Source organism: Hydractinia symbiolongicarpus, chromosome 4, assembly GCF_029227915.1.
Source record: "Hydractinia symbiolongicarpus strain clone_291-10 chromosome 4, HSymV2.1, whole genome shotgun sequence".
Classification (NCBI taxonomy): domain Eukaryota; kingdom Metazoa; phylum Cnidaria; class Hydrozoa; order Anthoathecata; family Hydractiniidae; genus Hydractinia; species Hydractinia symbiolongicarpus.
This window is the reverse complement of record NC_079878.1, coordinates 4,525,026-4,538,925: the sequence shown is the minus strand read 5'-3', so window position 1 is coordinate 4,538,925 and position 13,900 is coordinate 4,525,026. Positions and strand designations below refer to the sequence as shown.

General features: G+C 32.0%; 1 protein-coding gene across 1 annotated transcript; it reads right to left on the bottom strand.

Moving 5' to 3' along the window:
- Positions 1-492: 492 nt before the first annotated feature.
- Positions 493-10,650, bottom strand: LOC130640844 (beta-1,4-galactosyltransferase 2-like). The gene is made up of 7 exons (XM_057447411.1): positions 10,035-10,650; positions 8,492-8,625; positions 7,321-7,437; positions 3,917-4,104; positions 3,237-3,359; positions 2,533-2,637; positions 493-2,365 (listed from the first exon to the last, which is right to left on the bottom strand). The coding sequence occupies exons 1-7, from the start codon at positions 10,513-10,515 to the stop codon at positions 2,218-2,220; spliced, it is 1,296 nt and encodes a 431-aa protein (XP_057303394.1). The 5' UTR covers positions 10,516-10,650; the 3' UTR covers positions 493-2,217.
- Between the last annotated feature and the right edge of the window lie 3,250 nt (positions 10,651-13,900).

Genomic DNA, 13,900 nt, shown 5'->3' with positions numbered 1-13,900 from the left:
GAAAGTCCCGTACCTACCTCTGGTCTCCGTCCAACAGCACTAAGTAAAAAATAATTAAAAAAATCCATTCGCTTGAGCTCTCCGCCGATATAAACTTTGAGATTTCTCTTAACGTTTTTGAAAAACTGTCACCTCGTCCGATCAGCGAATTTGATTATTGTAGTTTCTTTTCTTTGTTATTTAGCGACCTGAGGATACTGTTTGCTCAATAATATTTCTTATGTTATGGACAACCAATACATCAGTACACATTTTTTTCGTCGTCCAATAATTTTTTTCCAGATGATGAGCTATATTTTTATTATAAAAAACCTATCGCGAAATTTAGGTTGCACGGAGCTTTTTAAATTTCAGAGTTCATTTAACATTGGTGTTCAGCTAGTTTGAATTCACATCAAGGTATATATTCCTTCTAGTTGAATCCTCCTGCAACGTCCATTTTGAAATTGATCTATGTTCTAGCTGGCGTTAAAAATAAAGAACAACAAGGCATCAATTTAATTTTTATTTCTGTTCAAAAATTCATAATTTTGAAACATAAATAAATTAAGGTAGACAGTGTTGGTATCTTTCCATACATTACATTATTCTCTCCTAACTGCGTAAAAACAATTCTAAAATTTCAATATAAAAACCTTAAAAAAAACTCGAAAACGGGGCATACTATTTCGAAAGCAGGAAAGATAAAAAAGAGAAAGCTACACTTCGATAAATCTTACAATACGATGTTTATATCGTGTCTTATAAGATAAAAAATGTCGCACAGAGATGACGAATTTTTCTGGAGGTGACGAATAACTAGGATGTTTACATTTAGGCCACGGTGTTGAAAAAAAACATTTTCTATTTTACCCAGAGTTAAAAAACATTAAAAAAAACGAACTTCAGCCTATGAACGCCGAACTCAAATTTAACGAGAGGAAATATGACAACAAAAAAATACAGAAATGAAATAATGACTACCTTAACGCTAATTTTTGCGCGTACTAATTTTCGCGCTTTCGCTGATTTAAATGAATTCGCAAAATTAAGAGGGAGAAAGTTTCATTCACATGTTAAAAAATCATCAAAATGCGTGTCCAGACACAAAGGATTATTAACAGTGTAGTGTAAGTTTCATTGTAGAGATGCTTTTTAATTAAAAAAATGTGAACTTTTTCCTTTATTAGGGAAAATTATATCCTCGTATTTTTGCACAAAAATCCGCGTAATTAAATCCTCGCGAAAACTAGTACTACAAGATACGCTAGCAAGGAATACGAATAGCGCGAAGCTGAAGAAAAACATTAAAATTTTTTGAAAAAACGTAACATTTATACTCAACTGAAAAGTTTCCATTTCGACCATCTGGTCACGCTTCTTAAAAATTCACTAAAAACTTTCCATTTTACTTGTTCTTTCAAATGTTGCTAGCGCAAAAATAAAACGTATACATTAAAAAAAACATTATAAATAAAAAAGGACTGTAAAATATTAACAAAATCACCCTCAATTTGTTGATAAAAACGGTGGTATCAATAAACATGAAAACGAGGGCTTAACAGCGATTATTCTAAAGATGTCCAGTAAATTTGGGAGCATTTTGCAGCTAGGGTGAAGCAATGTAAAGCTAACCATGAGTACGTTCGCACATTGCGATGTCATTCTAGAGGGACAATTTATTCCAAAATATGTATACAAGTAAAGGAGCGACTTCACGAGGTAGTCAGCTAATATAATAACAAACAATTTGAATACCTTCTTAATGTAGCTATTTTAACTTCAAAGCTTACGTTTTTCAAAGTTGTTTTCTTAATGAAATCAGTTGGATTTGAAGAAACTTGTAGCTCAATTTCAAAAGAATTGAACATCTCGTTGGTTTTTTGTGTATTTAAGAATTAGCAATACAAACGTGTCTACTATTTATATCCACATAATCATGAAATACCAGCCCCTACAATTAATATGAATAACATTGCATACAATATATCATAGCAGTAGAAACTATCCTTAACAGTCTTCAACAGAACTTTTACCAATCCATGACTTAGCGTAAAATTATTTGTAATGCATGCGATGATGAACTTGCAACATTTTAGTCATTAAAAATTATACATCGATTGATTATTTACAATTTGAAACGATTTCTTGCCACCTTAACTTCGACAGATTATCTTCACTTACTATTTTGAATAGTAACTTAACATTTCCAAGATATTTCTAACAACCCTAAAACAGCTACCTATTGGACATATACATACTTCGTTTCATTTCTACTCGTACGTACGTTACTATAGGATCTTGTACTACTTCTTTAAGATTATATTTTAGTGTGTTCAACCCATCCGCCACCATACGTTGCTTAGAATTTTGCAGTAAATTCATCCTAAAAGAGAGTCAAGTAGTTTCCTAACAACAGCGTAGAGGGCCGGGCTTGAAGGGCTTATCACGAACAAGTTAAGAACAGTTATTTTAACGACTATGTTTTTGCCTTTACAATTTTTCTACAAGGGCACCTATGAAATAAGTGGAGAAAATCGATATTTTATTTACCTGTTTGGATCAGCCTTAGAGCTTTGGAAATGATGAATTCGAACCATCGTATATCTTCCAATTTGAATTGATGGTCTTGTCAATTTAAATCCCATTTGTGTTATTCTAAAATAAAACAATGCAAAAAATAACACTAAATAAAAACTCTTCCATTTCGTTGGTATTGTCTTCCATTGACATGTCTATTTTCAATTTCCTTAATTTCAAAAACATTTCCAAACACTATCACCTCGTCAAAATTATGTAACACAAATTTGAACGTGGTAAGGTGCCAAAATTTTGCAGTGATCATTTTGAGCATGTTTTAAGAACAAAAATACAAGGATTGTATTTTTGCTTATCAAGTGCTATCACAAAATAGATTTGAACCATCCCCATCGCAAAAATTCTACTCTCTCCTTAATTTTTACCATTTTGTGTGAAGTCCTTTTCCGAAATATTGTTACAACACAATGTTTTCTTATATTTTAACAATCCTTTACAGACGCATTTATATAAATTGTATTTCTTCAATGCTTCATGAGTTGGAAGTTAAAGTGATCAAGTCTTATCAGTCGTGTTTCTTATAGTATGTTTGTTTCATGCAAAACACCAGTGCATAAGTAGTCATTATTCTTCACCTAAAAAGTTTGCCAGCATATAAAAACTGTGAAAAAAATTGTCAAAATTACTACCAATTCAGATCGATTGAAGGGAGATCATACCTTGCATACAAGTCATCGTCTTCGCCACCCCATCCCCAAAACATATTCGACATTCCGTTTATTTTTTCGAAGTCATCTTTGGTAAAAGCACCAACTCCTCCAAATATGGTTTGATATGGCAACCTAAAAAAAACAAAGATGTTTTTAATATTACAAAAATTTGAGTATACTTGAGGGGGAGAATTTTGTGTCTGTATATATTACTTTCATGTAACCGAAAATTATTGCACAAAGTCAATCACTCTACTAATTTAGCAGTAGTTTCGCACCTCCTGTTCTTCACAAAAACAAACTTCGTGAAAATTGATGAGAATTTTTCATCGTGGGGGAAAGAAAATTTGTCCTTCCATTTTTTAAAAATGTCATAGAAAAGAAAACAGAAAAATTTAGAGTAACAGCAGTATGATTACTGCCAAGTGGATTTCACATTGTGTTTTATTTAGCAATACTTGCTGCTGGTAAATTATCCACATGAAATACTTATTTGACAGAAGGTTTTACTGTCTTAAGATCCGTTTACACGTTAAATCTCATTCTGGGATAAGTTTCATTCCAGGATGAGATTTCATCCCGCCTGCGTGTAAACGTGGTCATAGTCTATCTTGTTGTCAAAACACTGTATACACTTAACAAGGAAACTATTTAGGACAACTCCCAGTGGAAAAAGAAACTTAGCTTACTTGTAATTAAATTTATCGACCCCAACTGACATATGTCTTGGTGATGTAGGGCAGCCATAATAATTACGATCGTCTTCGGGTAAAAGATCAACATCAGTAAACACAAAACAATCAAAGTCTGCCAGTTTCAAGGCTTCAACAAAACCAACGTTAAACAGTCCAGCTCGATTAAACGGATCTTCTAAAAGCTAAACAGATTTAATAGAATATGCCATCTTTATGGATTCTAGCTATAAAAATTGTAACCCAATGATGAAATGTATTATTGAACAATTAAATACATCGCAAAACTCTCAGAAAAGAAGACTTTGAAACGAAAAAAATATTCAAAAATGTCCAAAGCTTCGCATCGCTTTAATACGCAAACAGAGATAAAAAAAAAACGACTATGCCACTCCTCTGTAAACAGACGAGTGAAATAACATATTTACAAAATTTAAATTTCGGAGGTACATTAAAAGGATGATTGTTTTTAGAGCCTGTTTTTATACAAGAAAAAACAGCTAGGAATAAATTAATTCATACCAGCGAATCCTATAAAGGACTCAGGAAGAGCTTTAACAGCAAAATCTTTAACAAAATAAAATTATATAATTATAATGGTTTATAAACCGTTTATCCTGTCATTACACAACCAAGGTTATTGTTTCCCAGAGTACCAACTGAATAAACGGTTAATAAACCATTTTAGTACCTGGTAGCTAGCAAATAAAGTTACAAAAACAATGGGCAACATTTGGATAAAAGAAAAATTAGAACATGTCTGTGCAGAAACCATGTCTCTCAACAATAGCATAGCAGTATTGGATACAAATTGGCAAACTTAATGCTACGTATGTATGGATCGTTTCCAAGAATTTTGCCTAAATTTTTCAAAAAAAAAAAAAAAAAAATGAAAAAAAGTTTCTTTTTAAATCCTCATTTCTATGGTAAAACCTTCTACAGGTATACAATTTTCAATATTTAAATGACTTCCACCTTGATCTATTCCAGAAATAAATATTTGTTACTCTAGTCCCGCCAGGTAGTAATATTTTGCCCCATACGTAACAGCTCTTACTTTGGAAGTTTATCACTCTAAACAAATGCTTTCGTTCAAAAACTTAATTGAAAACACTTTCAGGGGTCCTAGGGCACATTTTGTAAAAGAAATTTTGTTTACAAGAAAACCCAAGATAAAGAAAAACAGTTTTGTGTTACGTATCGGATATTTTTTACCGCCAGGTGCTAATGCCAATGCACTTGAAAACCAAAACAGAGGGCGTACAGGAAATATAAACTTTCTAACTGAATATCACACATCTGTGTTACTTTATGACTGAAAGTCTTACATATTTGTCAAGTCAAGGTTTGTTATCTCAGTTAGGAATAACTTAATGTATCAAACCAAAATTGTTCCATATGTAACATTTTTAATTTATTTTGCTTTCAAGTGCTTTTTTTAAAGCTATATTGAGAGAAAATCTAACTAGTCATGATAAAAATTAAATGGCTTAGAAAACTGCTGAACAAAGTACTGTATGTTAAAGGCTAAATCAAATTAGTTTAATCTTTGAAAAAGTTGAAGAATTGTTAAGGTTGAGTACTTTGTCAGACAAATAGCATTCTTTATTAGTTTTGATTTAAACAATTATAACAGTCAGGTTGTCACTGGGAGAAAGCATTAAAAAGAGCTCACTTTATGTCCTCTTTTTAAAAAAGCATTACGTATGGGACATTTTGTTACGTATGGGACATCAGTTTTTAGGGAAGGGTGACAAAGTACAGGGAAAATGATTTTTGACAGTAATAGGTTCTCATTGTTTCATACCATTGAAAAAATAATACAAATATACAGGCTTGGACAGGAATGCCGTGCGATCACACGCACACGCCTCCACACACGCCATTATTGTTTTTGGCGTGCACATGATCGCACACCTAGAAAGTATTTTGGCGTGTTCTTAAAAGGTGGTGACGATTTAACCAATGAACCCCAAACACTGGAGACTGCAAAAGCCTTTAAACATATAAAACAAAATAAGCACGTTTCTGTAGCTATACATCTCCCCTAATAGAACTTCAAAAATTAAAAATCGAAACATGCAAAATAACGAGATAATTCAAATCTGCCTCTTTTAATTAACTTCGTTTGGCCTCTATTTCGTTTTGTTTTTAACTTCCATGTGACATCATGGAAGTTTCATACTCCATGATCACATTTACCACAAGTAATAAATGTGTGCCAGGTGCCGTTTAAAAACAAAGCAAGGCTGCACATTTCAATAAGCCAAATAAATCGCAAAAATGCTGATGCTAAAGAAAACTTAAAACATATAAAACAAAATAAGTTTTTTTAAGTTTGTATTATTATTATTATTATTTGTAAAGTCATCACAAGAGATTAGGAAAAAAAATGCTTCTGGTAATAGAACGTCGATCGCTTGTGCTTGAAAATAATTGTGTCTGTTCCGCCTGAAGTGCAGTTTTGCAGACTTGCTTCATCTGCGCTCCATCGGTGTTCACCTCCACATTAGTTAAGAACCGCATGGCTGGATTTCTTGTGTAAGACCTGGTTAACAACGACAACGGGGCCAGGCAATAGAGATTCATGTCTACGTAGTTCTTTTAACAAACTTAGGAGTTGGTGAATAAGCTAGGATGACGAGGTTGGCTATAAATAGGCTTACTCGTGGATTTTGAATGATAGAAAATAAAATGTATGCACGCCAAGTATTTAAGGCATGTTCTACGCATGCCTAACTTCACTGTATGGCGTGCGGTCTGTTGCACTCTCCAACAAGATTTTGGCGTGTGATCGCCCGCACGCCAGAGATTTTAATCCTGTCCAAGCCTGAATATAGGTGTTCCGTATGGGACATTTATGGTGGTTAAACCCCAATTCCATAGCTTATTACTCTAATATTTCTTACAGAGTTAAGTAAAAGAAAATCTTGATATTGTCAAAATAGCAGGGACGCAGAGGAAGACATAATGGCTAATTTGGTTTGAAATTTATAATGTGAAATTTTTTATGGGCATTTTTAGAAAATGTTACGTATGGAACACGAAAGTCTGACCACACAGTCTAGAAGCCAATATAGCTGACTAGTTAAAAATGATTTTTCTTAAAAAAACAAGAATTTTTCCTTAAAAACTAATACAACTAGAAACACTAACTTTTCATTTATTCAAAATAACTGAAAAGAATAAATATGAAATGTTTGAATGTGATTTGGGGTATTTAGCTATAAATATTTCCACTAATAATTGTTTTGTTTTTTGTCAAAGATGTGATGGGCTCAATAGAACAGACTAGTATCTCAACAAAAAACCACATTTAATGAGTATTGAAGCTGTCTGCTAAAATATGGAGTCATGGGACACTTTTTTTTAAAATTTGGGAAACAACCCATATTTCTCACCTGGTCAACCACTATGATTCTGTAGTAAATCTGCTGTCTTTGCAAAAATGGATGCATATGTCTCAAAAATATCTTCAACTGTTCCAAACGATTTCGGTATGGGATGATAACAGCAACCTAAGGTAAATGTCATTTTAAAAAAGCTCTTATGAAAAGAATAGCAAACACCACTTCTCCATAAAAACATAGTTATCAATATAATTGTTTTTTATATACATATATATGCAGAATGTTATTCTTCCAAACACTTTGTAGGTTGTTAATATATTTTGTTCATTTTGGCCACTATTCAATACTTTTGTCATAATTTTTTAAGATTCTTAAAGTACATAGACACAAGGAAAGTGCACATGTATATGCAACCAAGACAAATAAAAAATCCTATTAGATATAAAGGTGTTACATTATTAATAAACTAGTTATAAGCCTGTAAGAAAATCCATTTCAGCAGGACAAATATGGTAAAGAGCCATCACTTGAATTTTGATGACCTGACAACACACAATATAGACATTTGTTTACACTTTACCTCTGTTGTGTGGATATAAAAATGCTGATAATGAAAATATATCATGTACTTTTTTCGAACGGTTCTGAAGATGGGTTTAAAAAACATTTTTGAAGTCAGCAAATATCTGCCTAAATACAAAACTTTTTTTTTAATAATTTGTATACCCGTTGCCTCCATTGTATAGAACTTGAAATGCTGATCAAGACTATAAGATTATGTACTTTTGACAAATGGGTTACAGAGATACTTGGGTTTAAAGGTTTTTTGAAGAAGTTATAAACCTGTCCGTTCTAAAACAGGTGGATTGACCCAGCTTTAGGAAATTAGTTCCATTTTTGTTTTAGGTGGTCCCTAGTTAACCAGAAAAGAGATGACATTTCCAACCTTTTTAGTGCAATGCAATGGCATCACTAATTTGATAAAAAAACATGTTCATCTGATTTATCATTGTTGTGACATAACGTCGAAATAAATTATTTGTCGTTTAGCAAAATTTCTCATTTATTTCTAAGGAAAAAAGTGCATATCATCATTGCTTGAATTTTTGTATTAGTATATAAGATGATTTTTAAGGCACAATCATGTTATTTTGAGGAATTTTTGGAGTTTTCAAGGCCTGGCAGACACACTAGAGTTGTGTATACAAGTGATCAATAATACCTTTACTCTTGGTTTACATGTTGTAGGTTCCCACCAACCACCATTTTCAACAGTCCCTCCAAAGTCAACACTGAGAATCTTTTCTACATCTTCGATTTTCTTGGGTATGGTTTGGTCAATAAATAATGGTCCAACTGATTAAAAAAATAATAAATATTAAAATTAAAAAAAATATTAAAATATTTTAACTTGCACATCTTTTTAGGAAATATTTTTATATAATAATCCAAATACAAGGGTAGACATTGAAGTTTATAAGGAAAAATAAGTTTACATTGACATATGCTGTGACAAGATAAATATGCTAACATATCTCCTAAAAATATGAACATCAAACACATCAGTCTTTTTCAGGACAGGCGTGCAATCACACGCTTGGCACACGCCTAAATCGTTTCAGGCGTGTGATTAATCTTACGCCTAAAAAATAAATATTGACTTTTTAAAATCAACCTATAAAATCCATTTTGTAGCGTGCGATGATATCCCTCGAAATAATTTCCAGTTTGGTCAGACATGTCCGTAGCTTGTTTTGAACTTTCATTGGACAAAACGTCTGATAGATTTCCCTCTTGTTCAACACTTTTAGATCTCAGAATTATTGAATAGTCGTGGCCCTTTAATCCATGAGCAAGCCTATTCATAGCCAACCTGACCATCCTAGTTAATTCACTGACTCCTGACTTAGTTAAAAGAACTACGTTGACGTAAACCTCGTTTGCCTGGCCCCTTACACAAGTCTTACACATGGTCTTACACAAGAAATCCAGCCATGTGGTTCTTAACTAATGCAGAGGTGAATGCAGACGGAGCACTGATAAACCAAGTCTGCAAAACTGCACTTACAGGCGGGACAGACATTTTATCATGGATTTAATTGTATAGATAACTTCCTTATTTGACAAAACAATTGGAAATTATAGCAGGTTCGAATTTAATTGATATTTTTCTTTATGCCATAAGTGTTACTTTTATTCAAACAATTTTAAAAACAAAACCTACATGCGGTATAATTTTTCTCTGTCTAAATTTTGTTAAGTTGTAGCTGAACTTTCTGAATGAATTTTGAAGTTTTATTAAAGCCATGTGGATAAATATTTTTTTTAATTTAAAAACGATGCATATTTTTGCCTATTTGCTTGGATAACCTGAAAAATAAACAATAAATTTATGAAAATGACAGTATAGTCATGCATACTATTTTGGACATGTAGAAAAGGAAGTTAAGATTGAGAGAGTTGTTATACCAGTAGATCACAGCTCGATCATAGTGTTTGGGGTTACGATTCAAAACGTCCCTCTCTTTTCTACCGCAAATCAATGCTCAATGAAGATTAACCTTGGAGCACGTATCGCAGGCGTAAAATCCTTTGCACTTGCGTTTTACATTGCATGTGTTACTTTTATTTAAATGAAAACATATAATACTTGATATATAAAATCATATGCACTTATCTTAATTATTCCTGCATCAAGTGTTTCGTAATATTGATTGATTTTTAATGGACACACATGAAATACAGAAATTATTAATGAAGCTTACCTAAATTTACTCCTCTTTTCGAGCAAGCAGGTAATTTTGATATATCTTCTTTCTTTTCCTCTTTTTTGCTCAAAGGTACGTTTTTTTCAACATTTTTATTTATGTTGACAGCACTTTCAGTAACTTGTGTAGTCTCTGTATTATGCTTTTCTGAATTAGTTTCTTCTACATTTTTTATATTAGTCTCATCAACTTTAACATTCACAACAGGTACTTTTTCCCCGTGTTTCCGAAATGAGTCTTTATTTTTATCTTCAGTGTCTTTGTCTGCAATTGCATCGTTAATTGCTTGTGTATTTTGTTTATTCTGTTCAAATTGTCTTGTTTCTTGATTCTCGTTAAAGTGATTATGAGTGAAAACATTAACTGAATTAACAAGTCGAAAAGACTTTTTATTGAACACAGATAAATGTGTTATAAATAGTACTACAGATCCACATATTATAAGAATTACAAATAGTCTTAGTTTTGATACCATCATACTGTACTTTTAATTACATATCCATATTCAACCGAATTTATATCACTATTAATTTAATAATTTTTCTATGATTTCTATAAGCAAAATTTCAAAAGTGAAGAATTGCTAGCATTACCTAGTTACAGTATAGAATGGTATGGGTACAGGTACAGGTACCGTATAGAGTATAGTATAGTATATATAGTATAGTATAGTATAGCATAGCATAGCATAGCATAGCATAGCATAGCATAGCATAGCATAGCATAGCATAGCATAGCATAGTATAGTATAGTGTAGTATAGTACAGTATAGTATAGTATAGCATGATGCACTATTAGCCTGGACGCACAACGGAGCATAAAAATGATATTGCCATAGTGCCATTCTTTGACGAGTGCACGTTTTTTGATAGCGCACCTACTAATTATTTGACAAGCCTGAAGAGTTGCTAGAAACAACATAGACTTTTATGTAAGCAAACACTCTTTTTTCTATACCAGTACTAAACGCCAGTCAGGTCTATATGCGAACATTCCTAAAATTGGCTAGAAAAGAATATATATGTTGAATACATATTACACATCATGCTTGCATTACACATTTAATCATGGCATAAGAATAGTAAAAACAAATTTTGTTCTGCCCTCGTCACACATCATTTTATAAATGTTTGACTGTGTTTTGAGATAAGGCAATAAGTTGATTTGGCAGAGTCCTTGATGTAGTGATTGATAGGGGGGATCTGAAAACATAACTTACCTTAGCGCTCTAAATTTTTACATATATACTGATAGTTTTTTAATCTATTTTTTACGTGTTGCGTAATTTATTTTGTTTGTTGTACAAATATTAAAATCTTAAAAGCTATAGACAAGTTTACGATACTGACGGACTCAATTTTGCAATCACCTTTCTTTTTTTATGTTCAGACTCATGTTCAATTTTTCACAATTCTATTATATTGGCACACATCCATCAGGCAATGTATATTAACATTTGATCATGCTTGCTTTAAAACTTGCTTTTTTTCAACTGCAAGAAGAATATCAGGAACATTATATAGCATTTAATACATCTGAATTAGGGATTTTGTTCCCACCTATTCAAGGTTAAACGGGAAAATAATCCCAGGTATATATAATAGCATTACACAACTTATGACAATGTTTTGAGCTTTCTAAGATCTGTTTCGATGGTTTTAAAAGAATTTACGACAATGTTTTTGCTTTTTACAATCCTGTTTTGATAGTTTAAAATGAACTGCGGTGATGTTTTTATTTAAAAAAAATTTGCACAAACTAAAACCATCAAACGAAAGGTCAACTGCTAACTTAAAGCTCATAACACTAATAACAAAAGCAAAAATCAGCAAGTAATTCTTTATAAAGTGTAACAAAGGTAATATTCAGATTACAATGATGGCTATCTTAAACTTAACGGTATATGAGTTGCAGTGTGAGAACAACAGACATATTCACATATATACACAGAAAAAAATTACAACAGCAAGACAAAGCGCAAGAGTTATAACTATTAAACTATGGTGTTATGAAGTGACGATTAAAATATTAGGTGAATAAAAAAACAAAATCAAAAATTGGTTAAGTCTGCTCTTAAACACAGAGAAGATATATTTCAGAATGCTATGATGGGAAAACTTGATTGCATTCCCTAACAGATACCTCAACAAATCAGAAGAAAAGGTCAACTGCTAAACTACGTTAAATAAAAAAACACTGAAACAAAAAATAGTAAGGTCTGCTCTTTAGCAGGAAAGATAATAGTTGAGAAAAAACAATTCCAATGTATTTTCAATTTATATTGCTAAAAATCTACAAATTAGGATAAATAGTCAATTTAGCCTGTGGTTCTTCTTTTCTTGCCTGTCCGGATGCCGCGTATACACAGAACTTTTTAAACATTAACAACGTACCTACCAGTCAGCATAAACTTTTAAATATGTTTTTATTCCCTGGTCGTATCATGTTTTGTATTTCAATAGAAGGAGTAACTTCAAATTTAGCTTTGTTGATAAAACCATGCTTATTTACCAAGGTTTTATAAAATTACATGTTTTTAGCCAAGTTATAGCTTAATTTACCAACAAACAGCATTATTAAAATGTATGCAATCAAAATAAGGAGTGGAAAGATTCATTTAATGTTGTTTCTAGCAGCATATTTAGCAAGGGAGTTTTTGCGTAAAAACATGTATATATATATATACGTTCTTTATCAATTTTTTAATTGGTTTAATAATTGGATTTGGTCACATACATATAGCTACAGATGAAAATCTTGACTAAGTGTGTAAATTTTGGAATATTTTGCTTTAAACAAAAGTAATTTGCCACATTAGGATGTCATTTACGCCTAATTAGGAAGTGCAGTTTATTTATAGTGACAGCATATTTAAAAGTTTTCCCTAGCTCCTCCTTTTTTAATCGAGCTGGAAGAGCTTACCGCTGAAAGTAAAAATTTAATTCCAGTTCCTCTTAGATCTTATGCTACACCAAAAAATCTTTGTGCATGTTCTGCATTAAAAACTACTTTACCCTGTGCGGGTCATGTTTTTTTACTTACACAATAGTGCTCGCATGCCCATTGTTCTCAAAATGAAAACAAAACAACTAAGTCAGCCGGAAAGTGGTCTATAGTTAGATAGCTAGCATCTAGCTAGCTAATAATATCACATATATACAGTATTCGGTAAACAATTTGTATATATAGCTAATTGAATAGAAAATAGAGCAGACAAGTAGTAGTAATCAATAGACAAAAAGTACATGATTTTATAGAAAAATGATTATATAAGTATTGTTTTAAATAAGTCTATTGAAAGGAGATCACCACAAAGCAAAATAGCTTAAATGAAAGTGGTGACCACCTAAGAAACAGGACATCACAAAAAGGACAAAATACAAGAAAGGACTGGGACTAATACAAAACACAAAGGTAGGGGTTTATGTAGATAAGTCTAGTCAAATAGGAATTTACCCAGAAAAATTTAAGTACAAGGCATGATGCAAAAAATATGGAGGCTGATACAGTTAAAAAATATAATAAAATTTAGTAGCTGTTTAAGAAATGCTGATATAGGATAGGTTTTATCTCAGAAGTAGATTTACTAACAAGTCGAAAAGGAAAAGATTTTCGTACCTCATTCCATGATTTTAAAGAGTGAAATCTAATAGACTTTTTCCCAAATGATGTTGAAAAAACAAAAGTAATTTTAAAAGCCCTTGTTGATCAGCACGAGTGTGTTGAGCATGAGAAAATTTAATGGAAAAAGTATCTTTGATAGTGTCAGGAAGGCTATTATGAGCTAAGTTGTGCAGAAAAATAATATTTTGCGTAGAGATCATGTCGGGGAACTTGAGAAGTCCGAGATTGAAGTAGAGTGA

Excerpts from the sequence above, each read along its gene's own strand:
- LOC130640844 (XM_057447411.1), bottom strand. The coding sequence starts at position 10,515 with ATGATGGTATCAAAACTAAGACTATTTGTAATTCTTATAATATGTGGA. Across the intron at positions 8,626-10,034 it reads GAAAAGAGGAGTAAATTTAG|TTGGACCATTATTTATTGAC; the intron begins GTAAGCTTCATT and ends TTTTTTAATCAG. Across the intron at positions 2,638-3,236 it reads GACGATGACTTGTATGCAAG|AATAACACAAATGGGATTTA; the intron begins GTATGATCTCCC and ends GTTTTATTTTAG.